The sequence below is a fragment of the Lampris incognitus genome, chromosome 3, assembly GCF_029633865.1.
Source record: "Lampris incognitus isolate fLamInc1 chromosome 3, fLamInc1.hap2, whole genome shotgun sequence".
Classification (NCBI taxonomy): domain Eukaryota; kingdom Metazoa; phylum Chordata; class Actinopteri; order Lampriformes; family Lampridae; genus Lampris; species Lampris incognitus.
The window spans coordinates 57,990,610-58,014,893 of record NC_079213.1 but is presented as its reverse complement, the minus strand read 5'-3'; the positions used below and the strand labels follow the sequence as shown (position 1 = coordinate 58,014,893).

Below are 24,284 nucleotides of genomic sequence, written 5' to 3'. Positions count from 1 at the left end.
ACACCGACACGGACGAGCGAGTCGGTGGACGGACTGGAGACACGGCTCCGGTCAGCGATGGAATGGCGGCGCAAAGAAGGAACCAAGAGAAGCGGCAGCAGCATAACTCCAGCCACACGAGCCAAGGACAAGCTGCAAGAGTTCCGAAGAGCCTCCGACTAAAGGCAGGAATATATAAAGCTATCCGGTAGGAATGTTCTGATTTAGCCTGTTTTTGGTTACCTAACTATGATTAACGTATTACCCCAAAGGTAAAAGAAAAGTGACTATCGGGGGCCTGAGTTATTTTTACGTTGGACTCATTTAGTATGACACAAATCCTTACTGTAGGCCCTAATGTCATAACTAAATTAGGCCCCTCTCTTCATAAGAGGGTATTTCCTAGATCCACCAACGGGATCGGTTTGTCGGAGGACGGGAGGATCCTCCGCGGTTTGGAAGTGCTTCTGTTTTTTTCGTTTTGTCTGTTTTATGCCACCGTTCTGGCAGTATTGGGGGCGCTACCGATGTTTTCTTATATCTTTGTTGTTAATAGTAATGCAAAGTAACAATGTGAGAATAGCGTCCTTAAATGTGAATGGTTTAAATAATTCAATTAAAAGAGGAAAAGTAATGGCAAAAATGAGGAAAGAAAAAGTCCAAGTGATATATTTACAAGAAACGCATTTATCTCAGCAAGAACATGATAAACTGAGGAAATTTGGATTTAAAAACGTCTTCTTCAGTTCATTTAAGAAGGGTCCAAAGAGAGGAGTCGCCATATTAATTTCCAACTCTGTCAATTTTGAAGTTATTAAAGAAATTGGTGACAAAGAGGGGAGGTATATAATTGTAAAAGGGAAAATAGATAATAATTTAATTACTTTGGTCAATGTCTATGTACCACCGAATTCTGATAAAAATTTCTGAAATTAGTGTTTGAAATCATAGCATTGGAAAATGAAGGAATTGTAATATGTGCAGGGGATTTCAACATGATTCTGAATGCTAAATTTGACTCAACTAACAGCAAGAGAAATAAGACACACTTGTCAAAGCTTGTCAGTATATCTCTAACTGAACTAGGGATGTTTGATGTTTGGAGGGAACTTCATCCGTTGGAGAGGGACTACACACACTATTCTGCTCCACACTCTGTGTACTCCAGAATAGAATATTTTTTTATGAACACAGTAGACAGATATTGAATAGAAGAATGTAAGATAGGGATAACTGATTTGTCTGATCACAGTATAATGTATCTCAAAACCCACCTAAATAGGAGAAATAAAAATACACTATGGAGACTAAATGTGAGTATGCTAAATAACCAGGAACTCCAGGAAGAAGTTAGGAAAGATATTAAATACTGCATAGAAGACAACAAAGACAGTCCAGTTGATTTCACTATACTATGGGACACGGTCAAAGCTGTACTGAGAGGGAGGTTAATAGCAATGACATCTTACCAAAAAAAGATTAGAGAGGAAGATTATAAAAAGTTGATTAAACAAATTAAAAATATTAGAGCAACAACATAAAAACAATAAGGATGAAACAGTTTTAAGACAAATAATCAATGTGAGACGACAGATAGATGACATCCTAAGTAATGAGGTTGAGAAAAAACTAAAATTCAAGAAACAAACCTATTATGAATCAGGGCCCAAAGCAACAAAGTATCTGGCAAGACGACTTAAGACCCAGCAAGCCTTGAATACCATACATAAGATTAGAGACCCCGCAACAAAGCAACTATTATTTGAACCCGAAGAAATAGAAAAGGTCTTTAAAGATTATTATGAAAACCTATATTCTCAGCCCATAACAAAAGAAGAATATGAAATGAAAGAATTCCTGGATTTATTAGACTTGCCATCCATTGGAGCAGAACAGAACAGGAAGTTAAGTTCCAACATCACTAAGGAGGAACTAGATGCTGCAATTAGCAGATTAAAATCAAACAAAACACCAGGTAGTGATGGATTTCCCAGCGAGTGGTATGAAATATTCAAGGAAGAATTAACTCCGCTACTCCCGAGTTCCTTTAATCAGACTCTAACTGAGGGGAAACTGCCCCCCTCCTGGAAAGAGGCTATAATTTCCATAATACCAAAGGAAGGGAAAAACAAAGAATACTGTGAGTCATATAGACCTATTTCAATCCTAAATGTGGATCACAAGCTCTTTACCTCAATAATTTCTAAAAGATTTGGAAATTTTATGACTGACTTAATTGATGAAGATCAGTCAGGCTTTATAACAGGTAGGCAGACTCAAGAAAATATTAGGCGTACCCTACACATAATAGACCAGATTCAAAAACAGGGACTGAGAGCAGTTTTAGTGAGCCTCGACGCAGAGAAGGCCTTTGACTGTGTCAATTGGAAATTCCTCTATCAGGTACTGGGGAGACTAGGGATTCAAAAACAGACAATACAATGTATTCAAAGCCTACAGAACCTAAAGAACCTACAGCGAGGATAAAAATTAATGGACATCTAACTGATAGATTTGTTTTGCAACGAGGGACTCGCCAGGGATGTTGCCTTAGCCCGACCTTGTTTGCAATATTTATTGAACCGTTGGCACAAATGATCAGGCAGAGCAACAATTTAAAATTAATCCAAATAGGAGAACAGGAACATATTATAGGGCTTTTCACAGACGATGTTATAGTGACTCTTCAAGACCCGGACAGAACCTTTCCTAAACTGATGTCAATATTAGAAGACTGGTAAATACTCAGGTTATAAATTAAACATAGCAAAAACACAAATTCTCACATTAAATTATTCTCCAGGTCAAGAAATAAAAGAAAAATACAAAATCAAATGGAGTGCTAAAGTGATCAAATATCTGGGTGTGATACTGGCAAAAAATCTTAATAAAACATTCGAAATAAATTATAATCAGATTGATAACAATATTAAGACGGATATCAGGAGGTGGTCAGCTTTTAACATGGATTTTGAGACACCAATTGAGGTAATAAAAATGATCGTATTACCAAGATTGCTATACCTTTTTCAATCCATCCCACTAATGATTCCGGAGACACGTTTCAGACATCGGGACAAACTCGTATCTAGATTTATCTGGGCCGGACAGAAACCAAGGGTCAGGTATAAGACACTTCAATTACAAAAAGAGGAGGGCGGGTTGTCCCTGCCCAACCTGAAACAATACTTTTATGCAGCCCAAGGGAGGTTCCTGGCTTTATGCAGCCCAAGGGAGGTTCCTGGCTTGTACATGCTGCCCCCTGTATCAGGCAAGATGGAAAGATATAGAGGGCAAGTTAGATACTTTCCAAATTCAAGCAACATTAGGAGACATAGGAAATAAAATCTCTCAACAAAGCAATAATGAAATTATTAAACAAACAATGGATATTTGGAGTAAGATGGTGAAGGAATATAAAATGGAGGGAGACATCAAATTATTAATTTGGCCTGCACTAGATCCTAAATTTAAACCAGGAGTCAGTGATGTCGGTTTCAGACAGTGGTGGGACAAGGGCATTACAGCAGTATGCACACTAACTCACAGTGGACTCTTTAATAGTTTTTGGGAATTACAAAAGGAATTTGGACTTGAAAATAAAGACTTTTTCAGATACCTACAAATAAGAGATTACTATGATAAAAGAATAAAACCAACATTGTCTAGAGAGGGCAATGCAGTGATAGATATTCTGACTGATGCCTATAAAAAAAAGAATAGAAAAACTATTTCCAAAATGTATCAGGGACTTCAGAAACAGAACGGGAACAACACAGGATATATTAAAGTAAAATGGGAGAAAGAATTAAACATAGAAATATCACAGGAGGACTGGTGTTCAATGTGGAGTGCACAGCATTCATCCACAAGTTCAAAGAAGTGGAGAATATTTGGATGGAAAAATTTGATCCGCTACTTTATTACACCACGTATAAAGAGCAAATTTTCTCAATCACAGGAACATTGCTGGAGGCAGTGCGGAAACTTGAACGCTGATCACTCCCATATCTTCTGGTTATGCCCAAAAATCCAACCTTTCTGGGAAAATATATGCCTAATTGTGGGAAAGATTTTGAGATATAAGATTCCTAATGATGTTAAAGTGTTGTATTTCTGTACTTTGAAAGACAATGTGATTAAAAAGAAAGACTGGTATCTGTGCAAAATACTACTAATGGCCTGTAAAAAAAAATTACAAAGACCTGGTACAAACCTGAGACCCCGAGTCTCAATCAGTGGATGGACAGAGTTAAAGAAATCTACGCAATGGAAAAGATGACTTTCTGTCTGAGGTCCAGAGGAGCGATCTTTCACAGGAAATGGGAGAAATGGTCTGCCTACATCAGAGGAATAGAGGATGCTATCAACTAAACAAGACTTTTGAACTCATTGGTCACAAATCATAATACTGTCAACAGAGGAGCCCCCATGTTTTTTTGTTTTTTTTATTATTATTATTGTAGACTTACTGTAGGTTTGTTTGTATGTCATCTGAAAATATTAAATAAAAAGTATCAAAAAAAGTGTTCTAAATTGAAATCACTGATGGCCATATTAAGTGCAGCTTTATGCCGGCAGTTTTACTGAAGAGTATTGTAAAGATTTAAATTCCAGACTTGTGACGTTTTGTTTTCAGATTCACTAGAGGTAAGTTCACAAGGTTAAAACTGTTCTGTATGCACCAAAAGGGAGAATGGAGTAAAATAAACTACATTTTACATTTTACCATACTGTGCCACAGTATGTGTTATGTCACTACATAGTACAGGTTGCTGTGTAATCTAGGGTAGTTCATGCATTCTTGAGTAAAACCCATCAAATTGTCCCAGAAAGTTGAATCAGCTCACCTGGACAAAATCTTGTGTCCAGATGAACTGTCTTTTGCCGATTGAAAAATATTTAGATTGTTGTCCATTGGTGATCACACGGGCCAAAGGAAGAGAGTAAAGTAGTCCTAATCAAGAGATGAAGGAGTCATCAAATCCAATATATTTAGAGTTGAAAACAAATATTCCCTCTCCATCTTTAAGAAGAAGCTAAAGACTCAGCTCTTTCTCCAACACCTCCACACCTGATGGTATTAACATAAAAAAGTAAAATAAACAAATTCGCTTCTATGCACCTTTGCTTTTGTGCACTGCCTGTTGACACATATGTCCTATCAGATTTGAACCTAGTTTCTTTGACACTTACTCGCATTGTCGCCTCCTGGCTAGATCCTTGCTTGTGTTGTATTAACTCTCAGATGTACGTCGCTTTGGATAAAAGCGTCTGTTAAATGAAATTGTAAAAATCAGATCACCACAAACAAAAAATAGCAAACATCATACAAGCACTCCATTTCTACTATCTGTATATCAACATGGGCACAAGCGAGTGCAACAGCTGCATCGCTGCATGTTTCATGGAGCCTTGCTAAAGCTAAGAAGACGTTCACTGATGCCAAGTTGATTAAAACATGTGCAACTGATGTAGTTGGTGAAGTTTTAAGTCATGATGAGAAAAACAAGAAAGCGGTTGTGGAGCTATTAAAGCAGGTACCATTGTCGGCTAACACGACAACAAGAAGAGTAGAACTTTTAGTGGAGGAGTGTTTTTCCAATCTACTCGCCGACTTGAAGAAAGCAGAAGCCATATCACTAGCCATAAACTCGTCCTGTGATTGACCCGGTATGGAACAGCTATCTGTGTTCACAAAATTTTTGATGGGAAGAGCTTTCGGGAGGAGCTACTTTGTTTGCTTCCTCTGCCTGGGCGGTGCACAACTGAGGAAATCATCTTTAATGAATTAACACGGTTCTTTGAGAAGAAGGGCTTGGAGGTGAGCAAAATTGTGTCCGTTGTCACCGATGGGACTCCGTCAATGGTGGGACAACACAAGGGCTTGGTAAGCAGGCTTGCTGCTGTTAACCGTGTGCACCCTATACATTGCCTTTGTGCACTGCCTGTTGACACCTATGTCCTATGGGACTTGAACCTGGTTTTTTGGCACTTACTTGTGTTGTTGTCCCCTGACTAGATCCTTGATTGTGTTGCAGTAACTCTCAGATGTACGTCGCTTTGGATAAAAGTGTCTGCTAAATGAAATTGTAACATATAACATTGTTAGGACAAGAGCACAGGGTTTTTGTTATGTGTTTATAGCTACCACCAGTCCCCCTCTTCCATATGTTTGATCAGCTAAATAACGAATCAGAATCACTTCTTCAGGAGGGGGACAATCACCACAAGCAAATCAAGGAAATGTAGAAACAAAAGATGACAACATGTATCTGACGAGACATAGACATAGAAACAAAGGATGACAACATGTGTCTGATGAGACATAGACGTAAAAACAAAAGATGACAACATTTATCTGATGAGACATAGACATAGAAACAAAAGATGACAACGTGTCTGATGAGACATAGACATAGAAACAAAAGATGACAACATGTCTGATGAGACATAGACATAGAAACAAAAGATGACAACATGTATCTGACGAGACAGAAAGAAAAGATAACATTTATCTGATGAGACATAGATATAGAAACAAAAGATGACATCATGTGTCTGATGAGACATAGACATAGAAACAAAAGATGACAACATTTATCTGATGAGACATAGACATAGAAACAAAAGATGACAACATGTGTCTGATGAGACATAGACATAGAAACAAAAGATGACAACATTTGTCTGATGAGACATAGACATGGAAACAAAAGATGACAACATGTGTCTGATGAGACATAGACATAGAAACAAAAGATGACAACGTGTATCTGACGAGACAGAAAGAAAAGATAACATTTATCTGATGAGACATAGACATAGAAACAAAAGATGACATGTGTCTGATGAGACATAGACATAGAAACAAAAGATGACAACATTTATCTGATGGACCTAGACATGGAAACAAAAGATGACAACATGTGTCTGATGAGACATAGACATAGAAACAAAAGATGACAACGTGTATGTGACGAGACAGAAAGAAAAGATAACATTTATCTGATGAGACAGACATAGAAACAAAAGATGACATCATGTGTCTGATGAGACATAGACATAGAAACAAAAGATGACAACATTTATCTGATGAGACGTAGACATAAAAACAAAAGATGACAACATTTATCTGATGAGACATAGACATAGAAACAAAAGATGACAACATGTGTCTGATGAGACATAGACATAAGAAACAAAAGATGACAACATGTGTCTGATGAGACATAGACATAAGAAACAAAATATGACGTGTCTGATGAGACATAGACATAGAAACAAAAGATGACAACATGTATCTGATGAGACATAGACATAGAAACAGACACTGACGTGTGTTCAGGAAAACATAATTACAGCGATCGTATCAATATTAGTTAAGGACAGCAGTTATAACATAAAGCGGGAGAAAGGACTGAGAAGAAAGATGTAATGGAGAGAGTGTTCCAGGGAGTTTGTGAGGCTGATGCTAGCAGTGTGTTTGTGCATGTGATGTGTCCACCTATGTGAATGTGAAGTGTCCAGCTGTGAGTGCATGGGATTATTTCCATTAAATTCTGGTGTCTGAACTCTGTGACTTATCGTAGTGCCTCTGAACAGCAGACAGTCTCTACAGCCACTCACGTTCCCCGCAGTCCAGGAAAATCTAGAAGTTGTAGATAAATGTAATGGTGTGATGTTTAATAATGATGATTACAATGTATTAATTGGAATAAGGGATATAAGGATATATTAATCATTGGGAAAACATATGCATGAGGAACAGGGCTTGTTACAAGGACAGGAGGGTCTATAGTGGCAGTGGAAAAGTACTGAGTATGTGAGCAGACAGAGGGTCACAGAGTAAATTAGGTGTGAGGGTCACTGAATAACAAAGGGAGCAATAAGGATGTTGTGGTAAAGGGGGAGTAGAGACAAGATGTCTGTCTCCCTGGAGGGTGTGAGGGTCCCTGACCTTGCATAGGGTTGGCGACTCTGAATGGGAAAGGGGGACACTGGAAGTGTTGTGGTCGGGGGAGTGGAGACGAGATGTGCTGTGATTTGTGGTTTCAGAGATAGGAACAGGATTTTACGACGGCAGCTGCAACACAGATGGAGAAGAAGATTACCTGGAGTCCGGATATCAGTGAGGCGGAAACGGAGTCAGATGAACGGACCAATCAGAAAGAAGATCACACACATCCATATTCAGTCAACACTTTGTATAGTATAAAGACTGGGTCAGGGAAAGGAGAGACAGTCAGACTTCGTGAACTGACACAATCTGTTGTTTGTCAGGGATAGGAAGATCTAGACCCAGAGCTCTGTATGCTTTATCCATTTACTGCTAAATAAAACGGATGGTTTTGAGACCGAACATCTTCTCCTATTGCTTTATCAACAAACACGCAGGACTACGCTCTCACATAGATGAAGATGAGTTGGTAGAGTGAGCGGAAGTCCAACAAAGTTCAATTTAATTAAATGTATTGCCATTAAAAACAATGTGCAGGCACATGTGTAAAAAGGAAATGAGGTCTGCAGCTTTGCCAAACAGTGCAAGACAGACACACACAAACACAGCAAACGCAGTATAAGATATACACAGATGAATACCAAAAGCTAAAATAAGTTAAAAAAAGAGCACGAGTACAAAATATTTAAAAATATCTACAGACATTCAGTGGGTAGCCAGGTTCAGGTGGGCCACAGCTTGGGGAAAGAAGGTGTTTTTGAGCCTGGTAGTGCGGGCTCTGAGGCTCCTGTAGCACCTCCCAGAGCGCAGGGGGGAGAACAGTCCATGGTTGGGGTGGGTGGGATCTCTGCTCCCTTCAAAGGGAGCGTTTGTGATAAATGTCTTTTATGGCTGGGAGCTGGGTACCGGTGATATGCTGGGCTGCCTTGATGACCCGCTCCAGAGCTTTCTGGTCGACTGAGGTGCAGTTGCTGTACCACACTGAGATGCAGCTGGTCAGGATGCTCTCTATGGTGCAGTGGTAGAAGTTGGTGAGGATTTTGGGGGATAGATGGGCGCTCCTCAGCCTCCTCAGGAAATGCAGGTGTTGTTGGGCATTTTTCGCAAGGGCCTGGGTGTTTAATGTCCAGGAGAGGTCCTCGCTGATGTGGACTCCAAGGAATTTAAAGCTGGAGACACGCTCCACTTCCACCCCATTGATGTATATGGGGGAGTGGCTGCAGCTTCTAGACCTCCTGAAGTCCACAATCGGCTCCTTCGTCTTCTGCACATTGAGAACAAGTTTTCTGTTTTGTTACATTGTTTATTAATCAAGTGTACATATATCAATTAGATAAAAAGACTGTACTTCAAGTGTTTAACTATAGTGATCTGTAATCATTTATGGTGATCATATCGCCCTGAATGTATGTGATCACTGTGATTAATTTCCACTGTCGTTGAACTGATTAGATGAAATTGTGTGCTTTATATCCTGCCCTGAGTGATGAATCCAAACAAAACATCCCCCTGTCAACATGTTGTCGTCTTCTTTTTCTTCTTCTTCCTCGTTATGCTTCATCTTCACAGAACTGTGGTAATTTGTCACCCCAGTGCTTATGATGTGCATGTGTGCCCTTGTGCGCATGCTTAAAGAACGTGAAACAAACAGTACGGGGGACACAATCTTATAACTGTGCTCTATAAGCACCATTAGTGATCAAAATCGGCATTGGTTACCTTTAATGTTGATATATTGACAGATAGATATTATCTTAAACTGAAAATTGCTTTCCCTTTTTTGTACATGTTCTCACATGTCTGTCTGTATGTCTGTCCAGTCACAACCAGCTGAGTGTGTTACCTGTGGAAGTGTGCAGCCTGAAGAACCTTCACACTCTGACGCTCCAGAAGAACCTTCTTGAAACACTGCCTGAAGAGCTGGGACAACTGGACAATCTGACAGAGCTGGTAAGATACACATATATACAGTGGTGTGAAAAAGTGTTTGCCCCCTTCCTGATTTCTTATTTTTTTGCATGTTTGTCACACTTAAATGTTTAAGATCATCAAACTAATTTAAATATTAGACAAAGATAACACAAGTAAACACAAAATGCAGTTTTTTAATGAAGGTTTTTATTATTAAGGGAAAAGAAAAATCCAAACCTACATTGCCCTGTGTGAAAAAGTGATTGCTCCCCCCCCTGTTAAAATATAAATTAAGTGTGGTTTATCACATCTTTGGAAAGCTGAGTTCAATTTCTCTAGCCATACCCAGGCCTGATTACTACCACATCTCTTCTCAATCAAGAAATCACTTAAATAGGACCTTCCTGACAAAGTGAAGTAGACCAAAACATTCTCAAAAGCTAGACATCATGCTGCAATCCAAAGAAATTCAGGAACAAATGAGAAACAAAGTAATTGAAATCTATCAGTCTGGAAAAGGTTATAAAGCCATTTCTAAAGCTTTGGGACTCCAGCGAACCACAGTGAGAGCCATTATCCACAAATGGCGAAAACATGGAACAGTGGTGAACCTTCCCAGGAGTGGCCGGCCGACCAATTTACCCCAAGAGCGCAGCGACGACTCATCCAAGAGGTCACAAAAGACCCCACAACAACATCCAAAGAACTGCAGGCCTCACTTGCCTTAGTTAAGGTCAGTGTTCATGACTCCACCATAAGAAAGAGACCGGGCAAAAATGGCCTGCATGGCAGAGTTCCAAGACAAAAACCACTGCTGAGCAAAAAGAACATAAAGGCTCATCTCAGTTTTGCCAGAAAACATCTTGATGATCCCCAAGACTTTTGGGAAAATACTCTGTGGACTGACGAGACAAAAGTTGAACTTTTTGGAAGGTGTGTGTCCCATTACATCTGGCGTAAAAATAACACCGCATTTCAGAAAAGGAACATCATACCAACAGTAAAATATGGTGGTGGTAGTGTGATGGTCTGGGGCTGTTTTGCTGCTTCAGGACCTGGAAGACTTGCTGTGGTAAATGGAACCATGAATTCTGCTGTCTACCAAAACATCCTGGAGGAGAATGTCCGGCCATCTGTTCGTGACCTCAAGCTGAAGCGCACTTGGGTACTGCAGCAGGACAATGATCCAAAACACACCAGCAAGTCCAGCTCTGAATGGCTTAAGAAAAACAAAATAAAGACTTTGGAGTGGCCTAGTCAAAGTCCTGACCTGAATCCGATTGAGATGCTGTGGCATGACCTTAAAAAGGCGGTTCATGCTCAAAAACCCTCCAATGTGGCTGAATTACAACAATTCTGCAAAGATGAGTGGGCCAAAATTCCTCCACAGCGCTGTAAAAGACTCATTGCCAGTTATCGCAAACGCTTGATTGCAGTTGTTGCTGCTAAGGGTGGCCCAACCAGTTATTAGGTTTAGGGGGCAATCACTTTTTCACACAGGACGATGTAGCTTTGGATTTTTTTCCCCCCTTAATAATAAAAATCTTCATTTAAAAACTGCATTTTGTGTTAACTTGTGTTATCTTTGTCTAATATTTAAATTTGTTTGATGATCTGAAACATTTAAGTGTGACAAACATGCAAAAAAATAAGAAATCAGGAAGGGGGCAAACACTTTTTCACACCACTGTATAAATAAATATATATATATATATATATATATATATATATATATAACACATACTACATACACACTGTAGAACCTTCAGGAATATACACCGATAAAGAGCAAAACATGTATTGAACTGTTATTACTTCTTTAGCCTATATAGTCCATGGGCCAGAGCCCAAAATTTCCTATTTCGGTACACTCAAGGTGGCGAAACTTACTTATAATTTTTGAAAGGATCCATGTCTGTAGATGATATTTTGGTATGATAACCATTCCTGAGTGGCAGCTGTATCACAGTTATCAGCTCATGAAGTTAACCACCCCCTAAAGTAAATTGCATTTTAGACGCTGGTGCATATCCTGGTTTAGCCTCATGGTCAGGACATTTTTCAATGTTCTATAATATTGTCTTTGGTATCATTTTAAAGGGGACCTTCTTAGCTTTCATTCAAGCCCTGTTGTGGATATTTCTCACAAATATAGAGGTCACTTGAGCTCTTCAACCCGTCAATAACACACATCTTTCTGCAATGTTCGCCTAAACTATATACTTTCTTTTAGCCCTGTGGCATCTAGGAATATCAGGGACACAAAACACAAAAACTGGAATACTCACAGGACTGTAAAGATTCAGGAAATGTATAATATACCCATACTATTTCATTGTGTGAGGTGATTGTGAACCTTAAATTAGAAGGGCATTATTACTAAGAAACTAACTAGACCAAAGCCAGTTAGTCCATGGGTCAGACCAGATATCGATATCACCCAAGGTGACACAACTTCACTGGTGCCATTTTATTTGGTACACTAACAGAAGTAAAATAATACATGATAACCTTTCCAAATGAGCAGCTATTTCATTTTTCTTTCAGGAAACCTGTTTCTGTGCCTCTCACGATTGTGTATTTGCCCAGATTTTTACAAATATAGCATTTCAACACCCCTGGTACTGATTAGCCTAGCTTAAACTCTGGGACAGTTCTTAGTTGGCCAACAACCAAGGATAACCAGTACTGTGTACTTCCATTCATTGTGCTAAGCTAGGCTAACGTGCGGCCAGATAGCTTTCTACTAAACACATATAGAGGAAACTGGTATCTATCTTCTTGTCTCACTCTGGAGAAGATTGTAAGCTAATTTCCCATAATGTTAGCATGTTCTTTTAATGTATATGTTAATATGATTAGTTAAAGTGGCTACGAGGAACTTTCATCTTGTGTTGATTTTAGCGGCCTCATGTGGACAAAATACAGCTGTTGCATAGCAACTAGGTAATGTATCTATTTGTGGCTATGTAAGATAAATAATGGTAATATGACGCTGGTGAAGCAAAGTAAACTTTGTTTTAGTAGTGTTCATACACCTAAGTTACATGTATTTGTTTGTATGCAGGTGAAAACTGACTGAATATGGCCACTGGTGAACAAGCAAGTTTTTACCCAATACCAAAGCGCCCACGGGTGGATTTCATTATCCACTGTTCTGATGATACAGATAAGCTGGTTTCACTACAAAGTGTCGACTCATGGAGAACTCTGCTCAGGGCATCTCAGATACCAAATCATGCACCAGTTTTGAAACTGGCAAAAGACATTCCTGAGGGACAGATTCCAGCAATCTACTACCACAGAAAGTGTCGCAGTATCTTCACTATGAAGCAAATTCTTGATGGCCTCCTTGCAAAAGAAAAGAAAAGTTGTGTCTCTGCTGAAGAGAAACAATCTAAGAGAGTAGCTCGACATGCTCCAAGTACATCTAGGACTTATGATGCAGAGTGCATATTTTGTCAGAAAAACAGCAAATATTCCAAGAGACAGAATACGAGAGAAGTACTGGTGCAGTGTCGAGAACTGCGAGCTGATGCAAAGATCAGGAGTGCAACCACAAAGAAAAGGGACAGCAGAATCCTTGCCATTGTGAGTAGAGACCTTGTAGCAGCTGAAGGGCACTACCACAGGTCATGCTATAGACTTTACACCAAAGAAGAGGTTTCCAAAGGAGAAGTTGCCAGCAACGAAGATGATGATGCTGCAGCCCAGTATGAAGCTGCTGTGAATAAGGCATACAATGAGCTGTTCCTCTTCATCAGGATGGAGCTTTTTGGCAATCCTCAAGTGATGACAATGACTGATCTCTCTTCTAGACTGGTAGCTTCAATGAACTCCCAAGGCATTGCCCAAGTCAAGGAATCAACCAAGAAGCACATAAGGCGAAACCTGGAGAGTGAGATTGCTGGAGCCTTGCAGATATTCGCTGATGAGAAAGGAAAATTCCTCCTCTATCCCGATAACTTGTCCATGAGGGAACTTGCCAAAGAAAATCAGTCTCTCGAAAGGGAGCTGCAGACCCTGAAAAGTGTCAGTGCACAAGATGTTATAGCCAAAGCAGCCATCAAATTGAGAGCAGACATTAAAAGTCAAGATGTTCCTCAAACCTGGCCGCCTGAAGTCAAACCAGAAGCAGAATGTCCTACCATTCCAGAGTCGCTCATTATCTTCCTGTACTCTCTACTCACAGGCTCAAATGATCCTGATCATGCATACCAGAGAGTGCAGTGCCTTCTGCAGTCATTTGGCCATGACATAGTATATGCAGTGACATGTGGAAATACCAAGCCTTCCAAGCACATTGTTCTGCCATTCAGTGTCAAATCGTTGACAGGAAATGTAGAGTTGATAAACATCCTCAACCGACTTGGTCACAGTGTGTCCTATTCACAGATGGAAGAGATCAACACTGCCCTGTGTCTCCAGAAACTCTCATCATCAGGGAGTGGCATTGCCCTTCCAGCTAACATCCATCCTGGCATATTCACAACTTTAGCCTGGGACAATAGCGACCGTCTTGAAGAAACTGTCAGTGGTGAGGGAACATCTCACAGAGTCAATGGGATTGCTGTGCAAGCAAAGCCAGTCAACCCATTTCCTGTCCAACCCATGCCCACTGTTCCCAAAACAAAGAAGAGAAGCATTGATGGACCCCCACCAATGTTACCAACTTACAATGCTGGACAACGGGTAGGGCCACCACAAAGCAAAAAGTCAGATGCCGATACTGCAGCCAATACTAAGCTTGCCAGAGAGAAAAACCTTCTTTGGGTCCTAGCACGTATGTCACAACAAGAAGAACAGTCAGTCAGCAGCTGGACAGGCTTCAACATCCTGACTCGAGGAGAGATGACGGTCATCCCCGACAATATAGGCTATCTGCCTACCATCAATGCTCCAGCGACGCAAATGTCTACTGTCAACGAGGTGCTTAACCAGTCACTGAGCATCATGCAGTGCTTAGGCCTGAGGAAGATTGTCTGTGTCTTTGACCAAGCCCTGTATGCGAAGGCTGTCGAGATCACATGGAAACACCATGACAAGTTCCATGATATCATCGTTAGGCTTGGGGTATTCCACACCATCTGCACACTGCTGGCAATAATAGGAAAGCGTTTCCAAGATGCTGGACTCAAAGACCTCTGCATTGAGTCTGGCATGATTGCAGAAGGCTCAATTGCTGGTGTTATGGATGGCCGCAAGTACAACAGGGCAGTGCGACTACACAAGCTCCTGTATGAGGCTCTCATGCGACTGACCTTGAATGGTTTCCTGTCCTGGTTGAAAGAAACTCACAGGAATGACATGGTTCACCTGAATGAGACACTGAAGACCATTGACAGCCTTGGGAAAGGAGTCTCACAACATGCTTTGAAGGAGGTCCTCGAGAACAGCTCTTGTACACGCATCATGGATCTATTTGAAGTCTACCGTGAGTTCCTTAGAGGTGGAAACGGCAGCCTCTCGAACTTCTGGATGTCCTATTTGGACATGGTTGAAATCTTGTTGGGGCTCATCCGAGCATCCAGAGAGGGAGACTGGATGCTACACTTGGCTAGCATTCGAGCAATGATCCCATGGTGCTTTGCTTATGACAGGATGAATTATGCACGCTACCTCCCCTACTACTACGCCCAGATGTCTGAGCTGCCCATCACACACCCAGATGTGTACACAGAATTCATGGAAGGAGGCTTCTCAGTCCAACTGGGCTCCACCAATCCCTTTGGCCGAATCCCTGTTGACCAAGCTATAGAAGAAACGGTGAACAAAGACACCCAAACAGCTGGAGGGACAAAGGGATTCAGCTTGAAGCCAGGAGCTGTGACCAAATATTATCTCACAGCTGAGTATAGAAGCATGTACCTCAGACAGCTGAGAGACCTGACAGGTCAAGGCAGGTGCAAATGGTCTCATCCAGATCTACAGAGTCCAAGGATCAAGAGAGATGAAGCAGATGTCCAGTCTCTCATGGACCTTATGGAGAATAACTGGCTCAATCCTATGTCCCCTGATGAGATTGATTTGGTTAGCCTCTCCACTGGCAACATGGCTCCACCTGATGTGACCATAGATCTCTTGAGAGCTCTTGAGAAAGGAGAAGAGGCCTACCAAGCATTCCAGCAAACAAGGTTAGATGCAGACCCACCACCTGTGAAATTCCACGACAAGATGACCAAGCAAAGTCTGAAAACATTCTCCAATGTCAGCACAAAACAAGCTCATGGAAAGAAAGCACAGGATGTGGTTCTGAAGGCAGATAGAAACCTTTTCAGTCACATGATCCTGGTGGCTGAAAGTAGGAAGGTGAATCTGAAGGATGTCCTTGCCTACCCATTGGGCCCACTACCATGGGCACTGGCAAATGCTGATGGGTCCTTACGAAAAACAAACAAGGCTGCACTTGCCAGAGAGCTTGAAAAGAATGTATCTCCTGCAGAAGACATCCCAATCCCATCTACTTCCATCATTGATGGGATGAGCCTGGTCCAAAAAATGAATGGCAACAACAAAACCTTTGCACAGGTGGCAGAGTCAGCCTTGACCCAGGTCCTCCATGAGGGAGCACAGAGTGGGAGGATTGATGTTGTTTTTGATGTCTATCACCAGACTTCGATCAAAGATGCTGAACGACTGAACCGGGGTGGAGACATCACTCTCCAGTACAAGAATCTTGCAGGGGGACACCACGTCCAGCAGTGGAGAAAATTTCTGTGCAGTTCCTCCAACAAGACCAGTCTCATCAAGTTTCTGGTGGAAGAGTGGAAACTCCCACGATACAGAGCTATGCTGCATGGCAAGGTGTTGTACATGACCTGTGAGGAAACCTGCTACAAGTTGACAGAAGATGGGTGTGAGGAAGCAGCAGAACTGCACTCCACACATGAAGAAGCTGACACCCGTCTGCTCCTGCATGCATTGCATGCAGCAAATGTGGGCTCAAAGTCAGTTATCATCACAGCTGAGGACACTGATGTCATGGTGCTTTGTCTTGGCTTCCAGAAGGACATCACCTGTCCCATCTACCAGAAGTGTGGGACTCAGAACCGCACACGGTTTGTCGACATCACCAAACTGGCAAGTTCACTTGGAGACAGCATCTGTGACAGCCTAATTGGCTTACATGCCTTCACAGGCTGCGACACTGTCAGTGCATTCGCTGGTCGAGGGAAGCTGAATGCCCTGAAGATAGTGAGAAAGCACACTTCCTGCCAAGAGACTTTTAGTCAACTGGGACAGACATGGAATGTGAGTGATGAGCTGTTCCAGAAAATTGAGCAGTTCACCTGTCGGATGTATGTTGCTAATAGCAGCACTGCTGAGGTGAACAAACTGCGTTACCAGCTCTTCTGCACCAAAAGGGGAGAGGTTGAGTCCAGCCAGCTGCCACCATGTAGAGACTGTCTCTTTATGCATGTTCAACGAGCCAACTATCAGGCAGCAATATGGAAGTGCTGTCTGCAGGCTAACCCTGTGGTGCCAAGCCCTACTGAGTATGGATGGACAGACGATGAAGGCAAGCTGGCCATTTACTGGATGCGCTCCCCACCTGCACCAGATGTGGTCTTGGAAATGCTAATATGCAAGTGTGTGCATTCATGCAAAATGCCAAGCTGCATGTGCCTGTCAAATGGACTTCCATGCACAGACATGTGCAGGTTACAGACCTGCAGTAACCAAAAACAGCAGGATGGTCCAGAACTGGACTTTGAACTTGGGGAGTCAGATGATGAGAGAAACGAGCAGTTTGATGAATGACAGTGTGATGATTCTGATGGTATTACTGTGGTAGTAGTCTATTGATGCACAGGATGTTGATTCTGGACTTGGTTACCCAGAGCTTGATAACAATAATGTAACCATATTCACATATACCCATTACCCTACCCATTACCATTACATATACCCACTAATGATATGGGATTACATGTATCATTGACTAAGTATATGTAAATGTCAATGTTGTTTAAAATATTAAAATAGTTCATTACCTCACTATGGTATTCCTTTTTATCATGTATTTTGATTGTGTATTTAAACAAATGTATAGAGACCAGTTTGTGACCTAACTGGCTTTGGTCTAGTTCTCATTTAAGGCTCACAATCACCTCACACAATGAAATAGTATGGGTATATTATACATTTCCTGAATCTTTACAGTCCTGTGAGTATTCCAGTTTTTGTGTTTTGTGTCCCTGATATTCCTAGATGCCACAGGGCTAAAAGAAAGTATATAGTTTAGGCGAACATTGCAGAAAGATGTGTGTTATTGACGGGTTGAAGAGCTCAAGTGACCTCTATATTTGTGAGAAATATCCACAACAGGGCTTGAATGAAAGCTAAGAAGGTCCCCTTTAAAATGATACCAAAGACAATATTATAGAACATTGAAAAATGTCCTGACCATGAGGCTAAACCAGGATATGCACCAGCGTCTAAAATGCAATTTACTTTAGCGGGTGGTTAACTTCATGAGCTGATAACTGTGATACAGCTGCCACTCAGGAATGGTTATCATACCAAAATATCATCTACAGACATGGATCCTTTCAAAAATTATAAGTAAGTTTTGCCACCTTGAGTGTACCGAAATATCGTCTGGCCCATGGACTAATACATGGACTCCGGCAAAAATGGTTGGGCAGGTAGCCAGGTCAATTACACACACACACATATATATGTGTGTTGTCTTTTAGGGCCCAGACACACCAAATCGACTAGTGGCGACGTGAGGCGACGCAATAGTCACCTCATGTCGCCTGCCATCTGGGCCAAAAAGTAGCACTTGAACACACTGCAAAGACTACAGCCGACGGCCAACTAGCATGTACGTTCTGCACTGATGCACTAAGCTGAACAGCCAATCAGAGTGATCTCTCTCACCGACGGGCTCTGCCAATTCAACATGCTGAATCAGCCGAAAAGCTGCCGACAGGGGTCCGACTAGTTGCTGACGGTGCGGGACACACTGCAAAAACTAGGGTCACAGACGCTCACCGATGGCCCGACATTGGCCGACGGCCGACTGTCAGTCTGGTGTGTCAGGGCCCTTAGACGCACCAACTGAAAAATAATGTGAGCCATGTTAGGTTTACCAAAGTAGATCAAACTACTTTGATTTGACCTTTCATTTAGTCCTTTGTAGCAGATTGCATGCTGGGAAGATGCGGTAGACACATTGCTCTCACACACTGCTGCTGCACACTGTGCTATATTACTGGCTGATAGATGTTTACTGTCTCTTTTTGACCGTTTAAAGGACTTGTCCAATAACTGTCTGGTGACCATTCCCTCCACCCTGGGGCATCTAATTTGTCTGCAGAGACTGGACCTATCTCACAACCGGCTCACTTCTCTCCCTGACAGTCTAGCACAGCTGGCCAGTAAGATTATCTTGATGTCAGAGTTCAGTTTCTGGGACTTGTTTATGTGGATGTAAAAGTGTTTGAATAAAACGGTATTGAAATGTGAATGTTGTGCTTTGTGTGTTGGTGTATCCAGGTGTGAAGCAGCTTGACTGCAGCAACAACCAGTTAAATGATATGCCAGCTAGCCTCTCACAGATGTCAAGTCTGGAGCAGCTCTTCCTCAGACACAACAAGCTCTGCCACCTCCCAAAACTCCAAGCCCCAAACCTAAAGGCAAGTTTAACTACTCTGGTCTATGAAATGGCAACTACAATCCACACACAAGGAGTTTTGAGAGCTAACCTGTAGAGCTGATCCATTTTGGTCCACTGATTAAACATTTGGTTGAAATGATGTCCGTCAACCAAAGCAGCTTAGATTGAGCAGTCAAATTTCTTTGTGAGAGAGTGAATACCTGTCAGTGGCACCTGGCTAAGCAAGTTGAACATCCATTAAGACAAACAAGGGGAATGATAAATCTGAGCAAATTCATTTAGTCTTTTTGACTATTTTCAAATGGAAAATAAATGTTTTGTTTTGCAAGTAGGGGATAGATAGCTCATTTGGTGTGGAAAGTAGGCTAACTTCTATAGGGATGGGACCATTAGGTATCGTGTGGGGACTATAAGACAATAAAATCAATATCAGAATTGTATTTTTTGCCAAGTACAAGCTCATACAAGTAATTTGTCTTGGAATGATGGTGGAAGAGGGAAAATTTTACAGTAAAGATAAAAAGTAAACGTAAAGACAAAAGTAAAAAAGAATAATAAATTAAATATACACAAGATAAAATGAAATAATTAATACAGGTGAAGTGCAATCACCACCAGTGCAGAGTTGAAACATGAGAGACAACGTGGCAGCCCCTGATGCCCGGCACTGGGTGTCAGGAGCTGTATTTGTAAAAACTTTAAATGAGAATTTTAAGAATTTATTTACAGAATAAGTTATTGACAGGATACTGCAGGTTTTATGCAGGGTGTCCATATACAGAGAGTCCAGGAAGGAAGATGGAGGGAGTGGGAGGGCAGCAGTGTAAGGCCTACTGCTATATAGTCTTTCTGGTATGGTAATGGTCTCAAAGGCTTTCTGGTATAGTAATGGTCTCAAAGGCTTTCTGGTATGGTAATGGTCTCAGTCTTTCTGGCATGGTAATGGTCTCAAAGGCTCTCTGGTATAGTAATGGTCTCAAAGGCTTTCTGGTATGGTAATGGTCTCAGTCTTTCTGGTATGGTAATGGTCTCAAAGGCTTTCTGGTATAGTAATGGTCTCAAAGTCTTTCTGGTACAGTGATGGTCTCAAAGGCTTTCTGGTATAGTAATGTCTCAAAGTCATTCTGGTATAGTAATGGTCTTAAAGTCTCTGGTATAGTAATGTCTCAAAGTCTTTCTGGTATAGTAATGGTCTCAAAGGCTTTCTGGTATGGTAATGGTCTCGAAGGCTTTCTGGTATGGTAATGGTCTCAAAGTCTTTGTGGTATGGTAATGGTTTCAAAGGCTTTCTGGTATAGTAATGGTCTCAAAGTCTGTCTGGTATAGTAATGGCCTCAAAGTCTCTCTGGTATAGTAATGTCTCAAAGTCTTTCTGGTAAAGTAATGGTTTCACAGTCTTAATGGTATGATAATGTCTCAAAGTCTTTCTGGTATGGTAATGGTCTCAAAGTCTTTCTGGTATGGTAATGATCTCGAAGGCTTTCTGGTATGGTAATGGTCTCAAAGTCTTTCTGGTATGGTAATGGTTTCAAAGGCTTTCTGGTATAGTAATGGTCTCAAAGTCTTTCTGGTATAGTAATGGCATCAAAGTCTCTCTGGTATAGTATGGTCTCAAAGTCTTTCTGGTATAGTAATGGCCTCAAAGTCTCTCTGGTAAATTAATGGTTTCACAGTCTTAATGGTATGATAATGTCTCAAAGTCTTTCTGGTATAGTAATGGACTCGAAGTCTTTCTGGTATGGTAATGGTTTCAAAGTCTTTCTGGTATAGTAATGGTCTCAAAGTCTCTCTGGTATAGTATGGTCTCAAAGTCTTTCTGGTATAGTAATGGCCTCAAAGTCTCTCTGGTATAGTAATGGCCTCAAAGTCTCTCTGGTATAGTAATGTCTCAAAGTCTTTCTGGTAAAGTAATGGTTTCACAGTCTTAATGGTATGGTAATGTCTCAAAGTCTCTGGTATAGTAATGGTCTCGAAGGCTTTCTGGTATAGTAATGGTGTCAAAGTCTTTCTGGTATGGTAATGATCTCGAAGGCTTTCTGGTATAGTAATGGTCTCAAAGTCTTTCTGGTATGGTAATGGTCTCAAAGTCTTTCTGGTATAGTAATGGCCTCAAAGTCTCTCTGGTATAGTAATGTCTCAAAAGTCTTTCTGGTAAAGTAATGGTTTCACAGTCTTAATGGTATGATAATGTCTCAAAGTCTTTCTGGTATAGTAATGGACTCGAAGGCTTTCTGGTATGGTAATGGTTTCAAAGTCTTTCTGGTATAGTAATGGCCTCAAAGTCTCTCTGGTATAGTATGGTCTCAAAGTCTTTCTGGTATGGTAAGGGTTTCAAAGTCTTCCTGGTATAGTAATGGCCTGAAAAGTCTCTCTGGTATAGTAAAGTCTCAAAGTCTTTCTGGTATAGTAATGGTTTCACAGTCTTAATGGTATGATAATGTCTCAAAGTCTTTCTGGTATAGTAATGGTCTCGAACGCTTTCTGATATGGTAATGGTCTCAAAGTCTTTCTGGTATGGTAATGATCTCGAAGGCTTTCTGGTATGGTAATGGTCTCAAAGTCTTTCTGGTATGGTAATTGTTTCAAAGGCTTTCTGGTATAGTAATGGTCTCAAAGTCTTTCTGGTATAGTAATGGCATCAAAGTCTCTCTGGTATAGTAATGTCTCAAAGTCTTTCTGGTAAAGTAATGGTTTCACAGTCTTAATGGTATGATAATGTCTCAAAGTCTTTCTGGTATAGTAATGGACTCGAAGGCTTTCTGGTATAGTAATGGACTCGAAGGCTTTCTGGTATGGTAATGGTGTCAAAGTCTTTCTGGTATGGTAATGGTTTCAAAGTCTCTCTGGTATGGTAATGGTATCGAAGACTTTCTGGTATAGTAATGGTCTCAAAGTCTTTCTGGTATAGTAATGGTCTCGAAGGCTTTCTGGTATGGTAATGGTCTCAAAGTCTCTCTGGTATGGTAATGGTATCGAAGACTTTCTGGTATAGTAATGGTCTCAAAGTCTTTCTGGTATGGTAATGGTTTCAAAGTCTTTCTGGTATAGTAATGGTCTCAAAGTCTGTCTGGTATAGTAATGGCGTCAAAGTCTCTCTGATATAGTAATGTCTCAAAGTCTTTCTGGTAAAGTAATGGTTTCACAGTCTTAATGGTATGATAATGTCTCAAAGTCTTTCTGGTATAGTAATGGTCTCAAAGGCTTTCTGGTATAGTAATGGTTTCAAAGGCTTTCTGGTATGGTAATGGTCTCAAAGGCTTTCTGGTATGGTAATGGTCTCAAAGGCTTTCTGGTATAGTAATGGTCTCAAAGTCTTTCTGGTATAGTAATGCCCTAAAAGTTTTTCTGGTATGGTAATGGACCCAAAGTCTTTCTGATATAGGAATGGTCTCAAAAGTCTTGCTGGTATAGGAATGGTCTCAAAGTGTTTTTGGTATAGTAATGTCTTAAAGTCTTTCTGGTATAGTAATGGTCTCAAAGTATTTCTGATATAGTAATGGTCTTAAAGTCTTTATGGTATGGTCATGGTCCCAAAGTCTTTCTGGTATAGTAATGTGTCAAAGTCTTTCTGGTATGGTAATGTCTCAAAGTCTTTCTGGTATGGTAATGTCTCAAAGTATTGCTGGTATAATAATGGTCTCAAAGTATCTCTGATATAGTAGTGGTCTCAAAGTCTTTCTGGTATAGTAGTGGTCTCAAAGTCTTTCTGGTATGGTCATGGTCCCAAAGTCTTTCTGGTATAGTAATGTCTCAAAGTCTTTCTGGTATGGTAATGTCTCAAAGTCTTTCTGGTATAGTAATGGTCTCAGTCTTTCTGGTATAGAAATGTCTCAAAGTCTTTCTGGTATAGTAATGGTCTCAAAGTTTTTTTGGTATGATAATGTCCCAAACTCTTGCTGGTATGGTAATGGTCTCAAAGTCTTTCTGATATAGTAATGCTCTTAAAGTCTTTCTGGTCTAGTAATATCTCAAAGTCTTGCTGGTATAGTAATGGTTTCAATGTCTTTTTGATATGGTAATGGTTAAACCAAGCGAACGACTTTGACTCCCGAAGACAGCTGAGTATTATAAACTAAGTCTTTTATGTGAGTGTTTCCATGAAAATGCATCTTAAATTACTCTGATTTGTGCATGATGCTTCTCTCCATATTGAATAAGTGCTCTGTAAACAGCCCGCTAGCTTACATTCGCTATTCAATGTGCATGGCAGAGAGAAGAATGAAACCAACAAATGAAAGTGCACACGCGTGGTGCAAAATCTCACTCCGGACAGGTTTCCAAAGTTGGCAACTCTGATATACCATGGCTATGCCTCGCAATTAGTGTGTTATGCTGGGCAAACAGCCCAAAAACGAAATAGTGCAACACTGCTGACTTTGCTGTAGCCTAGGCTACATTTTTAAGGTTTGCGGGTCTGGTCAGGTTCAGGTAACATATTTTAGCGGGTCGGGCAGGGTGGATTGGCTCTCATTACAGGTTGGGCGGTTGCAGGTATTAAAAAGTCCTGACCCACTACTGATCTGAACAGCGATTTTGTCATTTTCCCATATCCCTACTCTATGCTACCAAAATGAATTTAATGATGATATTTAAGTAAGTACAAATGTTAAACATATTTAATTAAATACAGTTACAGTTTAGGCCACATCTTGTGGTGGGATACAAATTTGGATTTTTCTGTGGAATTGTTCAAATTAAATTGCATTTTTCCTAAACAACCAGACTGATAGTTACATCTCTGTATACCCCGGATAATACATCTTAAAATGCCGACCATAATAATCACAATCCTAAAGATGATAAATAACC

At 40.8% G+C, this 24,284-nt stretch overlaps 1 protein-coding gene across 2 annotated transcripts in view; it reads left to right on the top strand.

Annotated features, from left to right (window-relative positions):
* The window catches only part of lrrc40 (leucine rich repeat containing 40), a 174,023-nt gene that overhangs the window by 20,250 nt on the left and 129,489 nt on the right, over positions 1–24,284 (top strand). For both annotated transcript variants that reach the window (XM_056275813.1, XM_056275812.1), the window contains exons 4-6: positions 9,760–9,889; positions 19,113–19,236; positions 19,355–19,494. In XM_056275813.1, coding sequence (XP_056131788.1) covers positions 9,760–9,889; positions 19,113–19,236; positions 19,355–19,494 — 394 coding nt within the window. The remainder of the gene's footprint in view (positions 1–9,759; positions 9,890–19,112; positions 19,237–19,354; positions 19,495–24,284) is intronic.